The 22615-nt window shown below is 51.3% G+C and overlaps 1 protein-coding gene across 1 annotated transcript in view; it reads right to left on the bottom strand.

Moving 5' to 3' along the window:
- LOC113407276 (sulfhydryl oxidase 1-like) overlaps positions 1-19060 on the bottom strand; it is a 37331-nt gene extending 18271 nt beyond the window's left edge. The window contains exons 1-4 of the mRNA XM_026655600.2: positions 18817-19060; positions 11110-11210; positions 1482-1530; positions 901-1003 (exon numbers count right to left, since the gene is read on the bottom strand). Of these exons, the coding sequence (XP_026511385.1) occupies positions 901-1003; positions 1482-1530; positions 11110-11210; positions 18817-19060 (497 nt within the window). The remainder of the gene's footprint in view (positions 1-900; positions 1004-1481; positions 1531-11109; positions 11211-18816) is intronic.
- Between the last annotated feature and the right edge of the window lie 3555 nt (positions 19061-22615).

The following is a 22615-nucleotide window of genomic DNA, read 5'->3' as shown; positions in this document are numbered from 1 at the left end:
ACTCCAGCTTGCAGGGAAACTTTAGGATCTAAGGACATGGAGGAAGACAGGGACAGCAGTGGACACGGCACCTCTGTGCCACCAGCCATTCCCCCCGGCCACGACGCGGACCATCAACTACCCCGCACATGTGCAGCCCAGGGGAAAGAACCCAGCCTCCTGCTCCAAACACTCAAGCCACTGCCATTCGAGGGGCATCTGTTTGCTGTGGGTAGCGCTAGGGCTCATCTACCCTTCCCAGGCCGTCAGCAGGTCTCATTCGATACAGCAGAGGGCACTGACACTTCCCCCACACAAGCAATACAGGACATACCCTCCCCCCAGTGACGAATACGAGCAGCCACCACTCTCCAGCCTGGGGTTATAGTTACAGGCAGGTTTGTTAGAGACGAATCATGGGAAAAAACCTTGTAGGTAATGGAACCCGCCCCACACTGACAGCTCTGGGCGCATCACATGGGGAGATACACGTAGCAGGTCTGGAACGTTACCAAGGAGGCAACTCAAAAATGTCTGTGCCTATTCCTGGCTAAAGAGTTGCCTGCCTCGTTTGATCCACGTGCTATTATCACAGTCACTCCGGCACCAGGCCGTCAGTTCCGCTCACACCTCTGCAGTGAGTGTCACTGTCCTGGGAGTAACCGGGAGCCTCCTCGGGACCGCCTAGGCAAGGTCTCCAGCCCAACCCGCAGGAATTCCGTTCCACACGATAACAGGGATTGAACCAAGGGCAGACCCTTGAACACAGTCATCATCTACATGCGGCAGAGGTCTCAAGGACTGCTACTGGTGGCCCGGTTAAGCATGAGTCCATTCCTTGTTGTTTCTCTCACCCCAGGCCCTCTCAACACACACACATGCACACACACACACTCTGCTATTATGTCCCCCTCCAATAACCTGGCTGGTTCCAGTGGTGGACAGGCAGGTGGCCATGTCTCCTTGTGCATCTCCAGGTTAGTGATGATGCTCTGCCTCAGGTTCTGAATGCTGTCCCCAGGATCTGTAGGGGGAACAAAACACACAGAGCTCACCACCAAAGCACCATGCACAAAAAGCCAAGGACTGTATCCAAGGTAACAATGACCCATCCCAACCCTGATCCCAACTATGCTGCAGCCATAGCAGGGTCACATGGGGACTGAGCGCTACTGGACCATACTGTATAATATATCCCCAACCCACCCTGGCAGCCCCTCCAGTGGCTGATTAGTGGCGCATGGCAGGAACACATCTCTTTTTCAAAGCTTGAGATGCCTTATTCATTTATCCCCTGCCGGGTGATTCCCTCTCATGAGTCATCCCCCACCAACACCTCCTGCCCTCCCACCCTCCCCTGGGGAAAGCACTCACTGACCACCCCCTAGTCTAGAACGCAGCAGGCGTGCAGGCGGCAATGGAAAGGAAACCGCCACAGCAGGGCGAATTCCAACAGAGGAGTCCAGCAAGGATTAAAGAGCCAGGAGGTTGTGGATACTCACGGAATATCTTCGTCCCGTCCTCAGGGCTCTTGGAGAAGGCCTTGAAAAACTGAAAAGAAACACAAGAGAAGAGTGTCCACAGGAGCATCTGGAGAACATTTAACAACATTCATTGCAACCCATAGAGCACTTGTAAGGCAGTATGGACCAATGGCTAAGGCATCAGACTGGGATTCAGGAGATCTGTGTTCTATTCCCAGCTCTACCACCAACTTGATGGGTGATTTTGGGCCAATTGCTGCCTTTCCCTGCCTCAGTTTCCCCATCTGTAAAATATTTACCTGCCTTGTAAAGCGCTTTGAGAAGTAGGGCTGAAGAATGCTATACAGAAGGTAAAGTTTATTACTTTCCCAAGTGAGTTTAATCATACCTAATAATACTACTTAGCTCTTACATAGCTTTTTCAGCAGTAGATCTCAAAGCATTTTACAAAGGAGATCAATATCATTATCCCCATTTAAAAGATGGAGAAACTGAAGCACAAAGCAGTGAAGTCACTTGCCCACGGCCACCCAGAAGGCCAGTGGCAGAACCAGGAATAGAACCTAGGCTTCCTGGGGTCCCAGTCTAATGCTCCATCTAGTAGGCCTTGCCAATTTATAAAAGGTCTCTAGGCACCTGCAGAACAATCAATAAAACAGGCACAAAGTGCAATAAATAAATCAACACAATACAGACTCAATGAAACTCCCCAGACACAAATCTGCTCAGCAGCCTACCCCACCTCCTGGCAAATGCCTCAGGGAGCAAACAGATCTTTCATCTAACCCTGAACGGCAAACCCACATGCTGGCTCTGTCAGACTAAGCAAGGGGGTGGGAAGGAGGAGCGGGCATTGGAGAGTCAAGGTCTCTTCTCCAATCACCATCCAGACACACATCTTGCAACCTTCCCACCGTCAGCCCTCAGAATTCCTATCTGGGGGCTGTCAACAAGTCTATCAGTGGATCTGGCCTGCAGGGACAGCGCACAGGTGCAAAACTCTTCTCGATCTCCCCTCTCCAGATGCCAAAACTTCAAGCTTGCCCTGCTTGGCCAATTCTGCAGTACAATGAAAGTTAAAAGCACGTCAGATGAATGACATTTAATACCAAGGTCAATGGCGGGCAGGGTTCTGTGCCAAAGCACATCATTCATCTTCATATTTCAATCATGGAAAGTCCACCTTTTTTAATTCCGCTGAAGCAGACAGAATTTCCAGCCGGCTGCCCTGGGACACTATGAAATGCCGAGATTGTGCTGCAGAATTTACGTCACCTGGCTACAGGGTACATAGGATCTCGGTTATAGATCAAACCCAGCCCCATGAATGGCACCCGTAATGGAATGGCTTGGATATCCATGCTGTTTGGAGTGTGGGCATGACATCTCCCAAAGGCCAGGCCTGCTCCGGAAGTGGGAGGCCACCCTCTGTCCTAGGTGAAGTGCCATAGTGCAGCAATGCAGTCTGGAGAGGACAAGAGCTTGGCTCGCTGCGCTCATTGCAAGCTCCTCACCAAAGAAGGAAACTAAGAGCGCTCTCAGCTGCCACCAAGCAGGAACAATGGGAGCCTTCGACCATGATCCTCATAGAGTAAAGGCAGGCAGACTACCCCAATCGATGGAGCAGTTGCTAGGCTAGTCTGGATGTTTTCCCTAGACTACTGGCTTCTCCAGGCTGACCCTCTGCCAACTAGCCCTTGTCAGAGCCCCACTCTCAGTTAGACAGCGGGGAAGCAGAAATCACAGCCTGTCTGGATCCAATGAGTTAAAGGGGCAGAGCTGAGTGTCCCCAGTCCACTGTCGGCATTGCATGCCAGCTCTGCCTCCCCCGGGGCCTGGTGTGCACGCTGGCCCGGGGGGGGGGAATAAGGGATGAGACAGAATTGCTTAGTGCAGGGGCGGGGGGCACAAGTGTGTGCGTACTATACGGGCTGCAGAAGAGGATGCTTCCATGGAGGAAGATGCCCCATCCCAGCCTAGGGCTCCTGCCCTTTCCAGGAAGCTCTGTGAGGGTTCAATATGTGGCCATGTTGCCATGCGCCGGCACCAGAGCCTGGGACGCGGCAGTTGACCGTGACAGAGATGAGGGAGCTGCCAATGCTCCCATTGCAGTTATGGCATTGGGGAGCATGGGCAGCAGACCTCACAGCCCAGCCGTGCTGCGGGTGGGGGAGAGGCGGCCATCCTGTGCATGCCAAAGCACTGCAGCAACATCCCCCCAATGGCTGCGTTCAGCCAGGAGAACTGCCAGGCTCAACAGCGTAAGGGCTGCAGCCCATTGGACCTGGATGGGGAGAGAGTCCTGCTGTTGGAGGAGCCAGCCGGGCTGACTGACCAGCTGCCTGTCAGCTCTGGGAACGGCAGGTGTGTGAAGCCCGGCCCTGGGACAAGGGACGCAGCAAGTTGGCCAAGAATGTGACGATGCCTCCAGCCCAGAGGAGGGCTGTGCCAGTGCTAAGGCTGCAGCTCTGCATGGAGGAAAGGTGCCAGCCACCCAGGCTGCTTATCTGATGCAGCAGCACCCCTGGAGAGCTCAGTCCCCTGCCCAGTGGCAGGCCAGTGGTTACAGTGAAGGGCCAGCAGGGCAGGCGAGAGGGTTGGCACACGGGGGCTGCGTGGGAGATGAATGCCCACTCTCTCCTTTGGCCAGGGCCCAGGAACACAGCCAACCTCATACACCCGCAGCGACCTCCGGGCCCTGGGGATCATTCATCCTACCTCTTTGCCAGTCCCTTTAAAGGCTCACCAGCAGAGGGGGGCCTGCTCTATGTATCCAGGGCTCAGGATACAGGCCGCCTCACAGTACCTGCTGCAAACAGTCATGTGCCCTCTGTGTTTGATGCCAGCTGTGCACTCTCCGCCCTCCCTCTATGCAGGCAGGGCAGCAGGATCAGTGAAATCTCATGGCAAATGTTTGCCAACCAGGCTGGGCTGGGAGCGAAAGCTGTTTGCAGAAGGTGCTTGGGTTGGGGGGGGGTGGGGGGAGGATGACACAACACCAACCCAACCAATGGCCTTGTAGCACTGCCACTGCCACATCAGCAGGTCCCTCTGGGCTTTGGGAGCCTTGTTAAAGACAGGCTCAAGCGCTGTATTTTGGGCCAGGCAAGGGGCTTAGCCCATCAGGCCCATTCCTGTGGCATCTGAGGTAAGGGTCATCGCTCCAGCACTTGGTTCTACTCCGTCAACAGCCAATTAAAGTATCCAGGGCATTGAGGGGTCTCACAGGACCCCCAGGAGCGGGGAGCATCCCAATCCACACCCACTCATTTCCCCCTAGGTTTGGAGCTCTTCTTAGGCTGATTCCAGGACTTTAATTACCCCAGGAATCCGGCAAGTTTCTTTTTCCAGCCAGCCACAGAAAGGAACTTTGGGTGGATTTTTACAATCACCCTCTTCTTGGCCACCAGCCCAGCCATAGGGCTCCCCGAGTCAAAGCTAGGGCAGGTGGGAGGCAGAGCTGGCCTGCCCAGGTGTGTGAGACGCTGGGGTTAGTGCCCATTATTACCTGAGATGGCTCTTGTGCATCTGCCAACACGCCCTGCCCCAGAGGGAACAAAAACCAAACCAAAGGGACTTGACTTGTCATTGCAGACCCAGACATGCCAACTCGCAAATGTCAGAATTTTTTTTTCAGACACCCCTTTCTTTATTGAAATGGAAATCTTGAGTGGCTACCTCTAGATGGCTTACTGCTTCCAAGACTTGATTGCTCACTCTGAATTCCTTTGAAATGCTTCATTTGAATAATAAACAAGCTCAGCAAACAGACTCATTATCTTGTTAGACTTTGTCTCTTTTGAGAGGTGTTTCTGTCTAAGGCCCTTTTAATTGTTGCTTAACTACTCAGAATTCTTTAGCAGTTGTAAGGTGTACAGCTGGTACACCTGAATCCTTCAAACTTAGAATTCGATGATTGAATAATTTATTATAATAAAGTTATTTTTGTAATAATATCTGTGGGTTAAAGGTCACAGATCTTCACCAGCAAGAGGCATATATTAGCGCTCCCACAGCCACTACCACAGGTGCAGCTATACAAGGGGGAGAGTTTCAGAAAAATACAGCCCATATTTCTTGAGCTAAAGCAGGTGACGTGCAAATCCCCAAGTTGCTGATCCTTGATTGGAGCTGCTGATGGCTCCAATCCATTGACTCAAACAGAAGTTGGAACAAACCCTCACTTCTTTATCTTTATCGAAGGAAAAGGGCTGGAAACTAACTTACAAAAATGAAAGAGATCAGAAATTCTCCTTCACATTTCGAGATTCCCCAACGCAGGAGAGCCCTAAGTGGGGAGTTTTGCTGGCCTTAGAGGCAGGTCTCTGAAGGTACAGGCCAAGGCATTTAAATAAATAAGCTCTTTTGGGACTAAGTCTGATTATAGATCCAGACATGCCAACTTGCGAGACATGCGATTTCTTAATAAAATTAAGCCTAACTCTCAAATTTCAGGATTTTGGGGGGGGGAAGGGTCACCTGCTGCTGAAACAATGGAGGCCTGTTGGACAGAATTAATTACTAGGCAGGAGACAGGCAGATGCGGGGGTGACAGCGCCTGTAACAGGGGCCAAAATCACCTTATCCAGTACATGTGGCAGAGCGGGCAACACTGATTGTCACATCCACACAAACTGGGGTTGGGCAGGGGGAGGGAGGAGTCAAAAATCAAGAGACTGACCTGAAAAACACATCTTTAAAAAAAAAACAAAAAACTCACGATTTTTTGGCCAATCTCATGATCTCTGATCTCCTGAAGTTGGCAATCCTGCAGACATTACACTGAAACACGACTCACCACATGGCTGGGGAATGGAGGGAATTGCTAGCGCGGGCATTGAGCTGGCCAAATTTTGTCCAGCTGGGAGTGAGTGTGGATGGGGGGGGAGGGTAGGTGATGACATGAGGAGCCTGACCCTGTCAATGGCTCCATGCTAGTGCACGAGGCCCGGGAAGTGAAACTCACCCGTCTGGTTTCACCACAGGGTTTATGTGCACCTGGGAAACGAGCGGAGTTTTAAAACATGTCAGCTAACACGTTAGAATTACCATGTTTCCAAACACCACTCAGCACCTGGTACAGGGCCACGCCCACTGTGTTAACATTCACATTACAAGTATCAGAGGGGTAGCCGTGTTAGTCTGAATCTGTAAAAAGCAACAGAGGGTCCTGTGGCACCTTTAAGACTAACAGAAGTATTGGGAGCATAAGCTTTCGTGGGTAAGAACCTCACTTCTTCAGATGCAAGTAATGGAAATTTCCAGAGGCAGGTATAAATCAGTATGGAGATAACGAGGTTAGTTCAATCAGGGAGGGTGAGGTGCTCTGCTAGCAGTTGAGGTGTGAACACCAAGGGAGGAGAAACTGCTTCTGTAGTTGGCTAGCCATTCACAGTCTTTGTTTAATCCTGATCTGATGGTGTCAAATTTGCAAATGAACTGGAGCTCAGCAGTTTCTCTTTGGAGTCTGGTCCTGAAGTTTTTTTGCTGTAAGATGGCTACCTTTACATCTGCTATTGTGTGGCCAGGGAGGCTGAAGTGTTCTCCTACAGGTTTTTGTATATTGCCATTCCTGATATCTGTCTTGTGTCCATTTATCCTCTTGCGTAGTGACTGTCCAGTTTGGCCAATGTACATAGCAGAGGGGCATTGCTGGCACATGATGGCATATATAACATTGGTGGACGTGCAGGTGAATGAGCTGGTGATGTTGTAGCTGATCTGGTTAGGTCCTGTGATGGTGTTGCTGGTGTAGATATGTGGGCAGAGTTGGCATCGAGGTTTGTTGCATGGGTTGGTTCCTGAGTTAGAGTTGTTATGGTGCGGTGCGTGGTTGCTGGTGAGAATATGCTTAAGGTTGGTGGGTTGTCTGTGGGCGAGGACTGGCCTGCCTCCCAAGGTCTGTGAAAGTGAGGGATCATTGTCCAGGATGGGTTGTAGATCACTGATGATGCGTTGGAGAGGTTTAAGCTGAGGACTGTAGGTGATGGCCAGTGGAGTTCTGTTGGTTTCTTTTTTGGGCCTGTCTTGTAGCAGGAGGCTTCTGGGTACACGTCTGGCTCTGTTGATTTGTTTCTTTATTTCCTTGTGTGGGTATCATAGTTTTGAGAATGCTTGGTGAAGATCTTGTAGGTGTTGGTCTCTGTCTGAGGGGTTGGAGCAGATGCGGTTGTAGAACCAACCCATGCAACAAACCTCGATGCCAACTCTGCCCACATATCTACACCAGCAACACCATCACAGGACCTACCCAGATCAGCTACAACATCACCGGCTCATTCACCTGCACGTCCACCAATGTTATATATGCCATCATGTGCCAGCAATGCCCCTCTGCTATGTACATTGGCCAAACTGGACAATCACTACACAAAAGGATAAATGGACACAAGTCAAATATCAGGAATGGCAATATACAAAAACCTGTAGGAGAACACTTCAACCTCCCTGGCCACACAATAGCAGATGTAAAGGTAGCCATCTTACAGCAAAAAAAACTTCAGGACCAGACTCCAAAGAGAAACTGCTGAGCTCCAGTTCATTTGCAAATTTGACACCATCAGATCAGGATTAAACAAAGACTGTGAATGGCTATCCAACTACAGAAGCAGTTTCTCCTCCCTTGATGTTCACACCTCAACTGCTAGCAGAGCACCTCACCCTCCCTGATTGAACTAACCTCGTTATCTCCATACTGACTTATACCTGCCTCTGGAAATTTCCATTACTTGCATCTGAAGAAGTGAGGTTCTTACCCACGAAAGCTTATGCTCCCAATACTTCTGTTAGTCTTAAAGGTGCCACAAGACCCTCTGTTGCTATTCACATTACAGTGTAGAAAGCCCTAGGGTTAGCCCAACCAGCTAACGTTCTTAAACATAATTGTTTTTGTCTACACTAGGTGCAGAGTAGTGTTTACACACCATGTTTGAATACACCACTCATCTTCCCAGTGTAGACAAAAACACAGGCTATTTTCACTGCCAAAAAGGGTGGGTTTTTACAGCGGGATAATGAGCATTAGCAATTCTGCTGCAAACTCCTAGTGGAAACAAGGCTCTTTCATTTTACCGGGATGTAGCTAGGTGAGGTCAACCCCAGGTGGAGGGTTTAGTGCTGACCTCATCCAGCTACATCAAGCTAAAAACGACCTCTCCCTTGTCTCCAGCAGGGCCACTCCCATGCCTTAGGCCTGGTCTACACTACGACTTTAATTCGGATTTAGCTGCGTTAATCCGAATTAACCCTTCACCCGTCCACACTACAGAGCCAGTTAATTCGAATTAAAGGGCACTTAAAATCGATTTCTGTACTCCACCTCGACGAGCGGAGTAGCGCCAAAATCGATTTTGTTAATTCGAATTAGGGTTAGTGTGGCCGCACACCACCGAATTAATGTGGTTAAATTAATGGGGTAGTGTGGCCGCACACCACCGAATTAATGTGGTTAAAAACCGAATTAATGTGCTTAGTGTGGCCGCGCACAATTGAATTTATACAACCTGTTTCCCAAATTCGAATTATCTAAATTCGGATTAATCCCGTAGTGTAGACATACCCTTAGTTATCCCACTGTCAAAAATCCCACACAAAGACACAGCCAGAGATTTTGGTCCAGCTGTAACTGCAGCTAGCTGACTGCTCCTTAACTCAAGTTAACAACCATGAGTGTAAATTCTAGAGTAGCCAGTCATAAAGTGTTCGTTTCAGGAGATCCGACCAGGAACCAACATTAGGGAATGTCAACCCTGGAGTCTGGCATCCTGTCACTTAACAGGCAATCAATTAGCTTGGGTTACAGCTCAGCCAAAGCAAGCTCACCAGCTGGTGCAGAAAGTAAACAGCAAAAAACAAGTCACAGAATTCTTTCGGCTTCAAATAATCCAAAGGGTCACTGGAAACACAGTGACGTTTGCTCAGAAGGACTCACTGACACGTCTCTTTAAAGGACTTTGCGGGAACTGGACTAGGTCTGCCTCAGGAAATGTTTGTGACAGAGGCATTTGAAACAGTCATATGCTGTATTCCCCTTTGCACCAGATCAAAGGCACCACACCGTCCTCCCAGCTGGAATGGATTCAGGCACTTAGAGTCCCCATTCCTTAGGAAAGGAACACAGCCAGGACAAAAGGTGTGCTGGGAACCTGAAGGGAGGATGAACAGGGACATACCAGACTCTGGTTTTGCTCTCCCTTACTACAACCTCAGAGAGGGCTCATTACAGGGAGTCCCCAACAGAAATGCAAGAAAGAAAAATGGAGGGTACCTTTTACTACTCTGGTGCCATTCTCCTGCCCTGTGCATAGTAATAATAATTAAGCCCTGCATCTGAACTCCAAGTTATGGGAATTCATTGCCCGTTAGCAAGGCATCTCTGAGGCTTTTGCATTCTTGCTTATGTTGGACTGGGGTTTGTTTGCATGAGGAAATATTTAAATTATATATATTTACACAATTTTTGCTGGGCAAGGGACCAAGGGGTGGAATCGCAATTCGACTGCCAATAACAACAGAACCACCCAATACGGGAAGCCTCAAAGCACTTAACAGATGGGAATGAAATCGTGCAGCACCCTTGCGGCCTAGGGAATAGACACAAAAGTAAAGTCACTTGTGGCAGACCTCCATGGTACTTTTTACAAGAGTTGAGCTGTTAGCTCCAGCCTCCTGGCCAAATTCCTCTGTGCCTCACTACGTTCTGCCTGCCCAGATCCCCACAGCAATCTCACTTGGATATGGTATTCTTCACTGCCTGTTCTAGATGCCTGAGAAGGGATGTTGTGTACTGTTGAACAGCTACTGTGTTTCACTCCAGAGGTGGCTGCATTTCAGTGCTGGATGAAGCGATTCCTACGTGTATGCCCAGGAATGCATTTGGGGTGCTATATAAACAGATGCAAGGTCATCATTCAGCTGAACTGACAGGGAGAGGAAACAGTTAAAAGAAACAGGCCAGGAGAAGCCACAAGAATAAAGTGCTCTAGGAGGCACAGAACCCATCTCATACAGGAGTTGGTCCTAGAGCCCTGGGTTGAATTCAAGGCTCACTCCTTCCTCAGGGATAGCGAGCTTCACATCAGGGACAAAAGCCAGCTGGGCTTCAAATTCAAAAGGTTGCCGATTCCTAGAAACACCCCAGTCAGGTTTCCCTGGTAATGCCACTGCCACGGTCTTACAGGGACAGAGAGATTTCACACACAAAGGGCTCTTCTCCCCGACCGACCGGTGGTAAGCAACAACCCATATCCCAAACAAACACAGTCTGCCTGGTGAAGCGCTGAGATAAACAGGAGGGGGTGGTTTCAGATGGCTTATGGCCAATGCTGCTGTTCAGACCCAAAACCAAAACACAGGCTGGAGACCAGGACCACAGTAGAACTGATCAGGGGCCTCCTGGGGTACCAGCCCCATGGAATGTCACAGGGTGTGTCAACACAGCGTTTTGGAGCGAGCCTCCCTGCCCAGGTCCTCTCACCCCCCTGCTAGGCTTCAGAGGCCGAGCCACCGTTCAAAGCACTGCCTGTGCAGCTATTTTTAGAGCACTGGTGTGAGCCCCGCTGCAGAATGCCGAGTACACACACCCCTACAGATTGAAGCTGCACCAGCTCCGCTTTCCTGCACCCACCTCAGCCTGTGCTCACTTTACCTTCAACGTAGGGAACCCAGTTATCCCAAACTTCCCGCACGTTTTCTGATTGGCTATGTCTGCACAGTCGACGACGGCAACGTTCACCGCGGGGCTCCATTCTGAAAGGACACACAGACAGACATTAGCGAATCTGAACCCCCTCTCCAGTCCCGGCCACTCTGCGTTGAGAACAGGAGCAGCGGCTGGGGCAGAAGCTCACTCCGAATTCCAGTGGCTCTCTTCCCCGAGAGCCTGTCACAGCTTCACTGCTCATGGGGAGACCCCCAGCCATGCCAGCCCCAGGAAATGGGGCAGAGCCACTAGGACATGCTGGACGAGGGCTAAGTTGGAGGAAGCCTCTGTTATATTTCTGGGAAGAAATGCATTATGGGTAACCCCCCAAAACCTTTCCTACAGTTCCATGGCCGGAAGCTGAATTCTATCCTCCTCCATTGCTAGAGCACTGCTCATCCCAAAGCACTTTCGATACTTATGCAACAGGAGCCTTCTAGCCACCAATGAAATTCAGCTGGCTCTGGGGTACGGCACAGCAGCCGTTTACCAGTGCAGAGTAAGCACAGCAGCTTAAGACAGGAAGCAGAGCAGCATGCTTTACACAAGTCAAACCACTTGATTTATATAGCACCGGGAATGCGCAGGCCACTTCACCAGCAAATACTATGGGGGTATTTTAGGACTGACTGAGCGTAATGCTCAGAGCTGGAATCCGGTCAGGAAACTGGGGGTCAAACCTCTTTTCTTACAAAAGGTGTTCATGTGAGGGGAGGGGGGTTTCAGGAACTCAGTTTTCCATCTCTACCACCCTACTGCCCTTCTAGCTGTCCAGTGACCCAGGCACCACGCTGAGGCTGTGTTGGGATGCTCACCTAGGAACAGTCATCTGCAGCACCCGGCCTTTTCCTAGGAGGGCTCATCTCCAAGGACAACCCAGGCCCCCTTGGCTTGGCAGCCACAGTTTGAGGGTTGCAGGGAGTGAAACATGCAAGCCTCGCAAAGTGGTGGATAATATCACATTGCACGTGAGTTCACTTGGGGCTGAGATCTGAGCAACTCATGCTGCGTGCCGCATCTCTGCCCCCCTCCCCCGCAAACTGGCATCCTCACTCTGGCCACCAACCTCTTCTCTCTGGGCTGCAGTCACTGGGTGAGGGTAGGGACCCCAACCCCAATATACAGCTCAACTGAGCTCACAGTTTCTCCCCATCCCAAAAGAGAAGCTCCCTAGACTTTGCAGAGACAGGAAACCCATGGGTCAGCGCAGTAAACTCACAAGTCTCATCTGTGGGCAAGGTGCCAGGGAGGGAGAACTGAGCCCTTTTGTTCCAGGGACCTCGCCTCCTCCACGCCAGGCACAACAAGGAGAACGTCCTCCCAGCCCTTCGCAGTGGCAGGCTGAGCAGACACTCCTGGGAGACCGGAGGAGGAACGTATGGGAGAGCAGCTTCAGCCTGGTGCCAGGGGCAGAGATCCAATGCAGAGCTGTTAATCCCTCTTCCATAAACACTGTGGCTCAGAGGCCTCTCTGGCAGCAGTTGTGAGCCCAGAACACTCTCTCCCTCTCCCCACATGTGGGCACAGGCCGGTCCCTACTCCCCAACGCACAGCAATGCTGTCCTCACTCCGACAGGCCAGCTCCAGGGTCCATCCCACACAGTCAGTGAGTGCACGGCTGCTCCATCCATGCCTCTGGCTCCTCCTGACATCACGGCACGCCGCCCCCACGCGTTTGTTTGAACAGAGCATCTTGCCTAGGAAACTAGACCCTGCATTCGCCTCCGGGTACCCCTGGGGATTCATTCTAAAATTATGCTTGGCTAGAAAAATCCACCCCCCTGAAAACTCATGACTCAGCTCTTCTGAGCTGTGAGCAGCAACCCCCAGATCCTTTCAGGCGCCTTCCAGGCACGTCTGAATGGGACCGCCCACTCCTCAGAGGGGAGCGTATCCGACTGATATAGCAACTTCCTCTGTTTGCTCTGGGGTCCGGTCCATGGAACATGCTCAAAAGGACGGGAACAGGAGCCAAAATCTCGGAGATGGTGGCCACAGCAGGGATGGAATACAGTGGCATTGATTAGCTATTCTTCTGGCCATTGCAACCAGGTGGCTACATAACCTAGTGTGGTTGATATGCAGGAGCTCTGGCAGGGACAGAGGTGTTACTGCAGTGCAGGACAGGCAGCCATTAGCACAGGTCACATGATACCATTACTTGTGCTAGCCCCACAAGAGAACATTGTGCAGCAGCACACGGGGGGCGGGGAGGGGGGTTCGAGTCCAAGGGAAATACCAGCCCCCCCAATATACTCCAGCCCTCAAATCACCGCACAAGTGCAATTTGCAGCTCTCAATTTGAGAGGCAGTTCTGTGCTTTTATTGTCTGAGCAAACCCTGCTGGCCATTTGAGGACAAATGCAGTGCTCCAAAAGGTGCCCGCTCCCAGCAAAGAGGGGGGAGCACACTGGCAATGCTGCTGCTCCCTGCGCTTGAAGGAGCAGGGCAGGTGTCAAGCGCATGCAGACAGTTCCACAGGGCAAGGGGGAGCCAGAGCCAGTGTTTGGGGCAGGTTGCCATTTAGTTGCACTCCCAGGCAGTGCCGGGGTGCTGGGAACGTTCACATCCTTTACTCTAGCCTCTCTCTGCAGAATCCCCAAGATCCATAATGCAACATCCCTTTCACACAGCACTGAATAGGTCCCAGCCACTGAGCGCTTCCCTCCTGTCCCCACAATCTGCCTTCTATTCAGCTCCTCTGTAGCCATGCCACAGCTGCTACACAAGGACTGTGTCGAGGCTCCCTAGAAACCATCCTGGGGCCCACACACTGGCCGTGGAAGCTGGGCTCACAATCAGACTGAGGGGTGTTTGCCTCTCTCTTACTGGGCGCTGCCCTGGGGATGATCCATTTGAAAGCACAGGGCTTTCCTTCCAGGCGGGTTTCATGCTCCCCGCCAGTGGACATAAAAGGCTCAGCTCACATTAAGGCGGCGGTTGGTTTAACGCACCTTTTGGGTGGAGAAAGCCAGGAAAAAGCAGCGCTAGCGAGAGCCAGGCTAACGCAGACCAGCGCTGTGCAAGCTGCCCTCATCCTGCAACACCCCCGAGTTCTGAGCCGTCTCTGCCAAGGCAGCTCAACTCTGACCTGCAACACCCCTGCTATTCCGGTTATTCCAGTGCCAGGCTCTCATCCCAGCTTTGCACACGGCACCTTGATCCTGACCTGCAGCATTTGCTCCTATTCCCCTCCTGGGATGCAGATCCGTCAGGGCTCTCATGTTCTGACCAGGGCTTAGGGCAAGAGGCATGGAAAGACTTCCACATGAGCAGGCATAGGCAGGGCTGTGCGGAGGAGACATGTAAGGGGGACGTGATGGAGGTATATAAAAGCATAACTGACACAGAGCAGGTAATCAGGGGCCTGCTCATCTAACCCAAGAACATGGGGACAATCAGTAACATTGAAAGGCAGCAAAACTAAAACTGATCAGAGGAAATCATGTTAAAAACACAATTAACCCGTGATCTCACTGCCACAAGATCTCACTGAAGCCGAGAATTTAGCAGGATTTAGAAAAGGCCCGGCAAGCGGACATATGGCTGTGAACATTCAGTTACATTAGACGGGCTCTAAACTCTCAGGCCTCAGGACATAAATCAGACATTGCCTGGTGGATGCTAGAAATTAAGTTCCCCGCAGGATATTCCGTAGTGTCCATTAAGGGGATTCCTGCTGGCCACTGTCAGGGACAGGGTACTGGGCTAGACAGGCTACTGGTCTGGCAGCTCTACATTCTTAATTCTCCTGAGGAAAGGCTGCCAATTGTAACCTGCTGCATAATGACTTTGCGATGTGGGGATTACAAGGAAGCAAAACTCTTCCCCATGTGTGATTTAAGGGGACATTTTCCAAGGCACAAATGGGACGCAGGCACCCAACAGCCCTTTTGAAAATCTCCCCATAAGCCGGATTGGAGCTCAGGGCTTCTCGAGTGCAGGGAAAGGGGAGTGTATGAATTGCACTGATCGGCTGAGAAAAGGATTTGGGTGGGAGAAACAACTCTCCCCTCCCACCCAGGCAAGGTCTCTTCGTACAAACTCTCCATCACGTTTTCATATGACAACCCAAGAGGGATTTGGCAGGCCAGGCTCTTCCCCGCTCCAGGAGGTTTCACTTTAAAGATCAGCATTTGCCCAATTAGATTCATGGAGCTTTTCCAAGTCTGATTTATGGGCTTCCGCAGCCATCAGTGAGCGGAGACAAAATTCTCTAGTGTCCTGAGTTTAAACACAGCCTCTCCTGCCAGAATTGAAAAGGGGGAGGAAAAATTGCAATGACAAGCAAATCCAGCCCGGGGCCGTTGTGAGGGGCTGCAAGGGGCCAGGAGCTCCCTGCTTAGTGCACATCACCATTGAATGCTGCACTAAAGGCACGTTTGTACCTCTTCAGCCCTGGCGTGTGGGTGTGTGTACTTCCTCCAGCTGCATGAGCTGGGTTCTGTCAACACACGTCAGAGGGAGGCAAACGTGGGTTCATAGTGAAGACTCTTCCGTGTTATGTCAGCAGGAGAGCTCTGCAGAGTGCATGTGCGATGCCCTGCTGGCACAGAGCCAAATACAGATTTCTGGGCCAATGGGAGGCCATGTGCCTACAGCACCTATAGAGTCATCAATTTCAAGGCCAGGAGGGACAACTGTGATCTAGTCAGGCCTCCTGCGTAACACAGGCCACCAGCACGTGACTCCTTTACCCACTGCGCACAGGACACCAGCCCCAATTAACAGCCATCATCACTAAGTATGTTCTTCCAGAGAGGGTTGAAGGGCTGTCAATTCACCCCAGAGAACGGGGGGGAGGGATAGCTCAGTGGTTTGAGCATTGGCCTGCTAAACCCAGGGTTGTGAGTTCAATCCTTGAGGGGGCCACTTAGGGATCTGGGGCAAAATCAGTACTTGGTCCTGCTAGTGAAGGCAGGGGGCTGGACTCGATGATCTTCCAAGGTCCCTTCCAGTTCTAGGAGATAGGATATCTCCCTTTAAAAAAAAACAAAAAAACCTGCAATCAGCAGCATCCTCCTTTCAGCTCCAGGCATCAGACCAGCATGTGCAGCCTGGGACATGAGACTCTACTGCTTCCATCCCAGCTCACAGGGTCCAATCAGACATGGCCTCTGTGTGTATGAGGTTCATGGCCCTCCCATGTCTGTTTGTCCCCAGTCCTGGGCATGTCACTGTACAGGAATCTTATCTGGAGCACACTATGGGGGGTCCAGAAGGTACAGGCAATTACAGCAAAGAGTCCCTAAATGATGCTCTGAGGGGCACCAGATGCTGGAAGTTCAATCCCGGTGGTAAGATCACCAGAGAGACACAGGCTGGCCCATAGCATGTGGGACCCTGCTCCGTGTAAGCCCAGACCCCATGCAAGCTCGGCAGCGCATGGCCCACCCTAGCTCTCCCTGGCCGCAGACCTGGAGAGGACAGCAATAAGTCACAATGTGCCTCTCCTCTTCTAGCAGCCGGGGACCTCGCTGTCATTGTGGTTAAGGCATAGGAATGGGAACCCATGGATCAGAGGCCTGGCCCAAGTTAGCTGTGCCAGTGACTTGCTGGGCGACCCTGAGCATTGCGTAGCCTCTGACAGGTTCTCCCTTCTGCAAGCCGGGAATAACGCTTCCCTCCTGTGAATAAGGAGGGTTGGAAGTTGAATCCCTGACTGTTTAGGAAGCACTTTGAGATCCCCAGATGGGAGGAAGCACAGAGGGAGAGAAGGGTCATTTGATCATAAGGCTGGTCCTGGCCACCCCATTATGGCAAGCTCTTCCCAGACCCTTCAGGATGATGCACATGGGAAGTGCTGAAGAGGCCTTCAAGGGGATGACAAGGATCTCTAAGATCCCTCCTGGCCTCCCACTAAGTCACACAGTCACATCAGCACTGTTCCACCAGCATCTAGAATCAGGGCACAACACCAGAAAACACCTGTGAGCATGAACCAACGCTCTGTCATCCAGTAACGCAAACCTCAGCCTGTAATCTCATCACCAAGGCTGCATGGTCTAGTACATAGGCATGGGAGTTCTACTCACAGCTCTGCCACTGATTCATTGGATATCCTTGGGCAAGACCCTTAGCCACTCTGCCTCAGTTCCTTGATCTGTGCAACGGGGATAATTATAGTTACTTACCTACCCCACAGCAGCTGCAAAGATTCAGTGCTGGGAAAGCCCTTTGAAGGCACAAATGTCAATCCTCCTTCTATATCGCATGTTAAGCATAGCCATGCCAAGCAGATAATAAGTCCTCTAAGGAAACGAAGGCGCTGTAGGAAGTGATGTGGGTGGCTTTCCCATTGGCACGTTTCCTTCTGCCTCTCGGAGCTCATGTCACTTTGGGGAAGAATAGGGGTGTTTCTTACGTTGGAATCTGGCCACTTCACTTCCATCCCACAACTGTCATTCAGTGCCACTGTGCATTTCTGAACAGCTGTCACATTCCGCCTGCAGGGCGGCTGCATTTCAGTGGCTGGTCGAGTGATTCACATGCCTCTAATTGGGCAATCAATTAACGATCCCTCAGGATGAAAAGTGCTCAAAACACATTGCCATCTCCCTGGGGTGCAGGCCCCAAACATCAGAGGAGGGACCAACTGGTCAACTACTAAGCACCAATTCAACTACTACTCATTGATGGAGCCACCTGTGGTGACAGGAGCTATCCCAGCCCATGCTACAGGGCACAACTCAGCCTTTGATCTACAGAGGCTCCATCTGCGACCTTCAAACACACGCCCATTGCTCAGGGCAAAAAGACAGTGGGAAAAAAACCTCCAATTCCACCCCCCTCCCCCAAACACACACACACTTTCTCCAGTAGCTCCCAAGCCCAGTCTGTATTAGAGCGTCAGCTGATCAGATCAACACTTCTGGCCTCCTCCACAGCCAGTTAGACAGTGCCTGAGCCCCAGGCGGATGAGAAAGGAGCCACAGCGTTAAAGTTAACCCAAAGTCACAACTGGAGAAGGAAACCCTCCCCCAAAAGTGAAGTAGCTACAACGCAGAAGCGAAGCAGGAAGAGGTTTCGTTTGTATGTGGTTTTTGAGACCAACTTTAGGGAAGTTGCTCTCCTAACTGTTCAGCAACGGGCACTAAAGCTACAGCGCAGAGTGCAGCTGGGACCCGTCAGCCACACACAAGACTCGGCCGCAGCAAGGGAAGGCCAGGCAGGCGGCCTCCTTTCTGCGGTTTGCAAATGACCTGGAGCAGGGATGCCACCGCCGAGGGTCTCGGAGAGGCACTGACAGAGGGAGCAGTGAAGGGGGAGGGAAACACAAGGAATTGAGAGGGGAAAGGAGTGGGGGTGAATGAAGATGCCGGGGGGCAGGGAGAAGGCACAGAGATAGCCGAAAAGGGGGCCGAGGATGCAGAGGAGAGAAGCGAGGACTCCAGCGAGCCGGGGCAGTGAACGGGAAGGGGGCTGGCAGAAAGGGCATGGGGCGGCCCCAGGACAGTGTGGGCCCTTTCTATGGGGAGGGGCTGACACGGGCAGTGGCACGAAGGAGGGGGCTGAGGATGGCACAGAGCTGGGAAGGCTGGCCCCGGGAGGGGGAGAGAGCTGGCCCGGGCAGGTGGCCATGTGCCCTTGCTGGGGGGCCAAGCAGAGGGCTAGGGCCGAGGGAAGCAGGGCTGCCGTGGCCCGGCCACTCACCCTGGATGTCGGCGGCCAGCGCCCGCCAGGTGGGGGCGAAGTGGACGCAGTGGCCGCACCAGGAGGCGTAGAACTCCACCAGCCAGGCGCTGCTGGAGTTGAGGACGCTGCTCTCCAGCGTGTCCACCTGCAGCAGCACCAGCGGGTCGCCGGGCGAGTAGAGGCCGCCGGGCGGCGCCCCGGCCAGGGCGGCCGCCAGGAGCAGCAGCAGCAGCGCGTGCGGGTGGCAGCGTCCCCTCGCCATCTTCCGCCGGGAGCCCGCCGCACAGTGGCTGCGGGCCGGGCCGGGCCGGGCCGGGCGGGAAGAACTTTGCTGCCGTAGCTGCAGCTGCCTGTCCCCGGCCGGCGGGGGAGGAGCTGCAGGCGGAGCTGGGCCGGGCGGGCCCCTCCCGTCCCCGCCCCTTGTTTTAAGCGACCGCAGTGGCCTGGGCCCGGGGACAGGAGGCGCGCGCGCTCAGCCTCGGGGGCGGGCGGTGGCTCAGCTCCCCTCCCGTCCAGCCCCTGCTCCAGAGCCAGGGGGTCCATGGCTGGCTGGGCGGCAGCCGTGCGGGGAGACCCAGGCAGGGCTGCCTTCAGGTATGGGCACGCCCGGTACCTGGCGAGCCCCTCCCGCCAGCCGTGATGGTTCCCCAGGCTCTGGTGAGCCAGGAGGCACCTGGGAGCAGGGTGCCAACCCCCAGATACACACACAAAGCCAGGGGTTTAAAGCAGCAGCGCCCCTCTAAAACTTCTCCTCGACCTGCAATAAAATGTTACCCACGCAAGAATGACTCTGTTTCCTACTGGCATATGGAGCGTCTCCCCCTTTACGCTGTGCCCTGGTGCCTCTTAAGTGATTAAGATGGCCTAGGACAAAGAAGCCCCCCTTGTCCTTCCTTGTGGGCGAGTCCCTGCTGGGTGGGTCGTAGACCCTTGGGCACTGGCAGGTAGATTGGCACAAGCCCCCAGCGAAGGGGCATTGGTTGGGTTATTTTTCCCTTTTTGTGGCAGCCTGGGCAAAGGCAGGGGTTGGTCCCCACAGTGCAGCAAAGGAGACCTCCTTTATCTGAAACAAACGTCCAGCACAGCTGCCTCTCCCCATCCTAGGACATTGGGGAGATGTGTTTCACGCCACTGAAATGCCCTGGATATCGGCCCGGGCAGTGAAAGAGATAAACAGTGTGACTAGAATGGGACCATCTGCCCCCTCTAATGCAAAGAGATGTCTAACTACAGAGCAGCTGCCAGAGCCCCATGTTCTACATCCACAGATTTTAATACAGGTGTGAAGGTAGTTGCTCACATGCAATGCTGACATACAATATAAATACTTAGATCCAGACCTGCCAGGGGCCAGCCATGCCCCGCAATGCGTAACAAAGACACAGCATTTTAATTATCTGTCAGGACACAAAACATCAGCCAACTGCACCTGTTCAAAAATCAAGAGAGGCCACCAAAATCATCTGCAACAAAAAAAATCCTGAGATCGATATTTAAAAAACAAACAAACAAAAAACCTTGCCTTGAGGGTTGGCTCAGGTTATCTTTTCAAGCATTTCTCTGTAACCATGACACCAGAAACATACTTTAAAGAAAAGAAACTGGAAATTCTCATGTAAGCCTTTGTCCCCAGGAGTTGGGCTTTAAGGAAAACACCAGACAGTGCGACACCCATGATAAAAATCACAATGGGAGATTCATTCTTTTAATGTAAATAACTCTGTAACCTCAGGTGCATGAGTGGAAGGATGGTCCAGTAGTTAGGGCACTCACCTAGGACTGGGCAGACCTCCCAGTCAAATCCTGCTCCGCCACAGGCTTCCTGTCTGACCTTGGGTAAATTACTTAGTCTCTTGTACAATGGGGATAAACAGCACTGTCCTGCCTCGCAGGGGTGTTGTGAGGATAAATACATTAAAGACTGTGAGATGCTCAGTTGTTACAGTGATGGGAGCCAATAATATTCAGCAATCCAAGTGAGAGACCACCATCACTGTTGCAGATTGGAAACATTGGGACAAATGGGTGACATCTCTTGAAATGAGGGGAATATGAGAGACATGCCTAGATAGAAGGGAATTTTACCTTGGAAACCCAGAAGTAAAACTGATTTTAAACACTAATCATATTACACAGAGCCCTGCCATGAGCTGGTAACACACACACTAAAGAAGAGACTTCAACTTGTTTTTTTAAAAAGAAGAGATTAGATAGGACCTACCTAGTTATTCTAGGACAGTATTTTTGTTCAGACCTTTTTAACTGTTTAAGAAAAGCCATGACATGGAAATATACATAAAGTCAGAAGTCACAGGCATTTTTCTGTATCCTAGATAATCTTTATTTTCCCATTTTGGTACAAACCACTAAAACTGTATTTGGGCTGCAATATGGAAATTGATCTGAACATAGATACCACACAAGAGCCAGCCAACCATTGCAAACCAATTCCACGCTCCATGTTTATTCTTTCACCTTGTTGGAGAAAAATTCTCTGCTGGTGTCACCTGCAATGGAACTGGGCCAGTTTACATCAGCAGAAAATTTGTCTTGAGTTAAAATATCTTACTGTGGGTTCCTTGCTCTGTTCCCTTGTGCCAGCATAACGTTGCTGACCTTTTTGCTCTTTACATTAGACTCCCATGCAGCCCAGCTTTATCTTGGCAAAATACTAACTCCTCAGTGAAATCATTTAATGTTACCATCACATCCACCCACCCACATGCAAAAATTAATGGATAAGTAAAAACACCACATGGAAAATATCACAGAAATCAGGGCTCCAATGACAAACGGAATTGAGTAGTTACACTTTTGAATTCAGAACCACCTTTAACCTCCATGCTCCATCACCCACAAGAAAGCCTGGCCTTAGTCTCTGAAACCTGCTTATTTATACACATTTATTTAAACTGATAGCCCCTCCTTTTTTGAAGCTCATTTGTTCCTCCTCCCCCATCTTTACAGTGGGGTGCATTGGGAAGCAATTCAACAATGAAATACCTAGTATTTACTGTTCTGTTTTAATCTGCCTTATTTTATATAGATAAATACGGGGGGAACACTTAACAGAAGCATCAGGAGAGCACGTCTGTGGTTAGTTACCACGTGATCTTATTGCTATCATTCTTATCCTGCTTCCCCCCAAACCCTCCCTATTCCTGGTCACCCACTCCCGCATTGCAACACTATAACAGACGTTGCAAGCACGCTGGGGCAGGAATCGAGTCATCCTCCTCCATTAGAGAAGCACATTTCAGGGCACTCTGAAGTCACACACAATAATACATAAAAGCAGAGATGAAATTAACACCTTGGCCTTTTGACAGCCTGTGTTTCAGATCCACTGGTCTCCCAGGAATCGTGGTTGTTAACAGCACTCCCCTTTATTTATGGCTTTGTTTATTGGTTCAGGTCTCAGAAAGCTCATCTTCCCAGAGCTACACCTAGATATTTAGTGCAACTTGCTCTGCTAGAAGAACAGGATTCTGAGAGGCCATTAGCATTCCAGCACTTGACAAGAGATGCAGCAAGCTCTTGCATGGAGCATTTGTACGTGACATGACTACTCTGCTTTCCTGAGCAAACCATCTTCACGCAAGAGGGATGTTTTTACAGTGTCTAATCCAGCCAGGCCCCAGTCCTGACCCGTGCCCTTAGGTGCTATGATAATAATCAATATTACAAATACAAAATTACAAACCTTCCATCTAAATGAAATACTGAGGAACTTCAGTGACTATCTCACTGTACAATGCTTTAGTTCCCAGGGAGATTAGTGGGAAGACAGTGGGCACTTTGGTTGCCATGGGTAAGA

This window comes from Terrapene carolina, unplaced genomic scaffold (genome assembly GCF_002925995.2).
Source record: "Terrapene carolina triunguis isolate 2854851 unplaced genomic scaffold, T_m_triunguis-2.0 Scaffold210, whole genome shotgun sequence".
NCBI classification, from domain to species: domain Eukaryota; kingdom Metazoa; phylum Chordata; order Testudines; family Emydidae; genus Terrapene; species Terrapene triunguis.
This window is presented reverse-complemented; position numbering and strand designations above follow the sequence as displayed.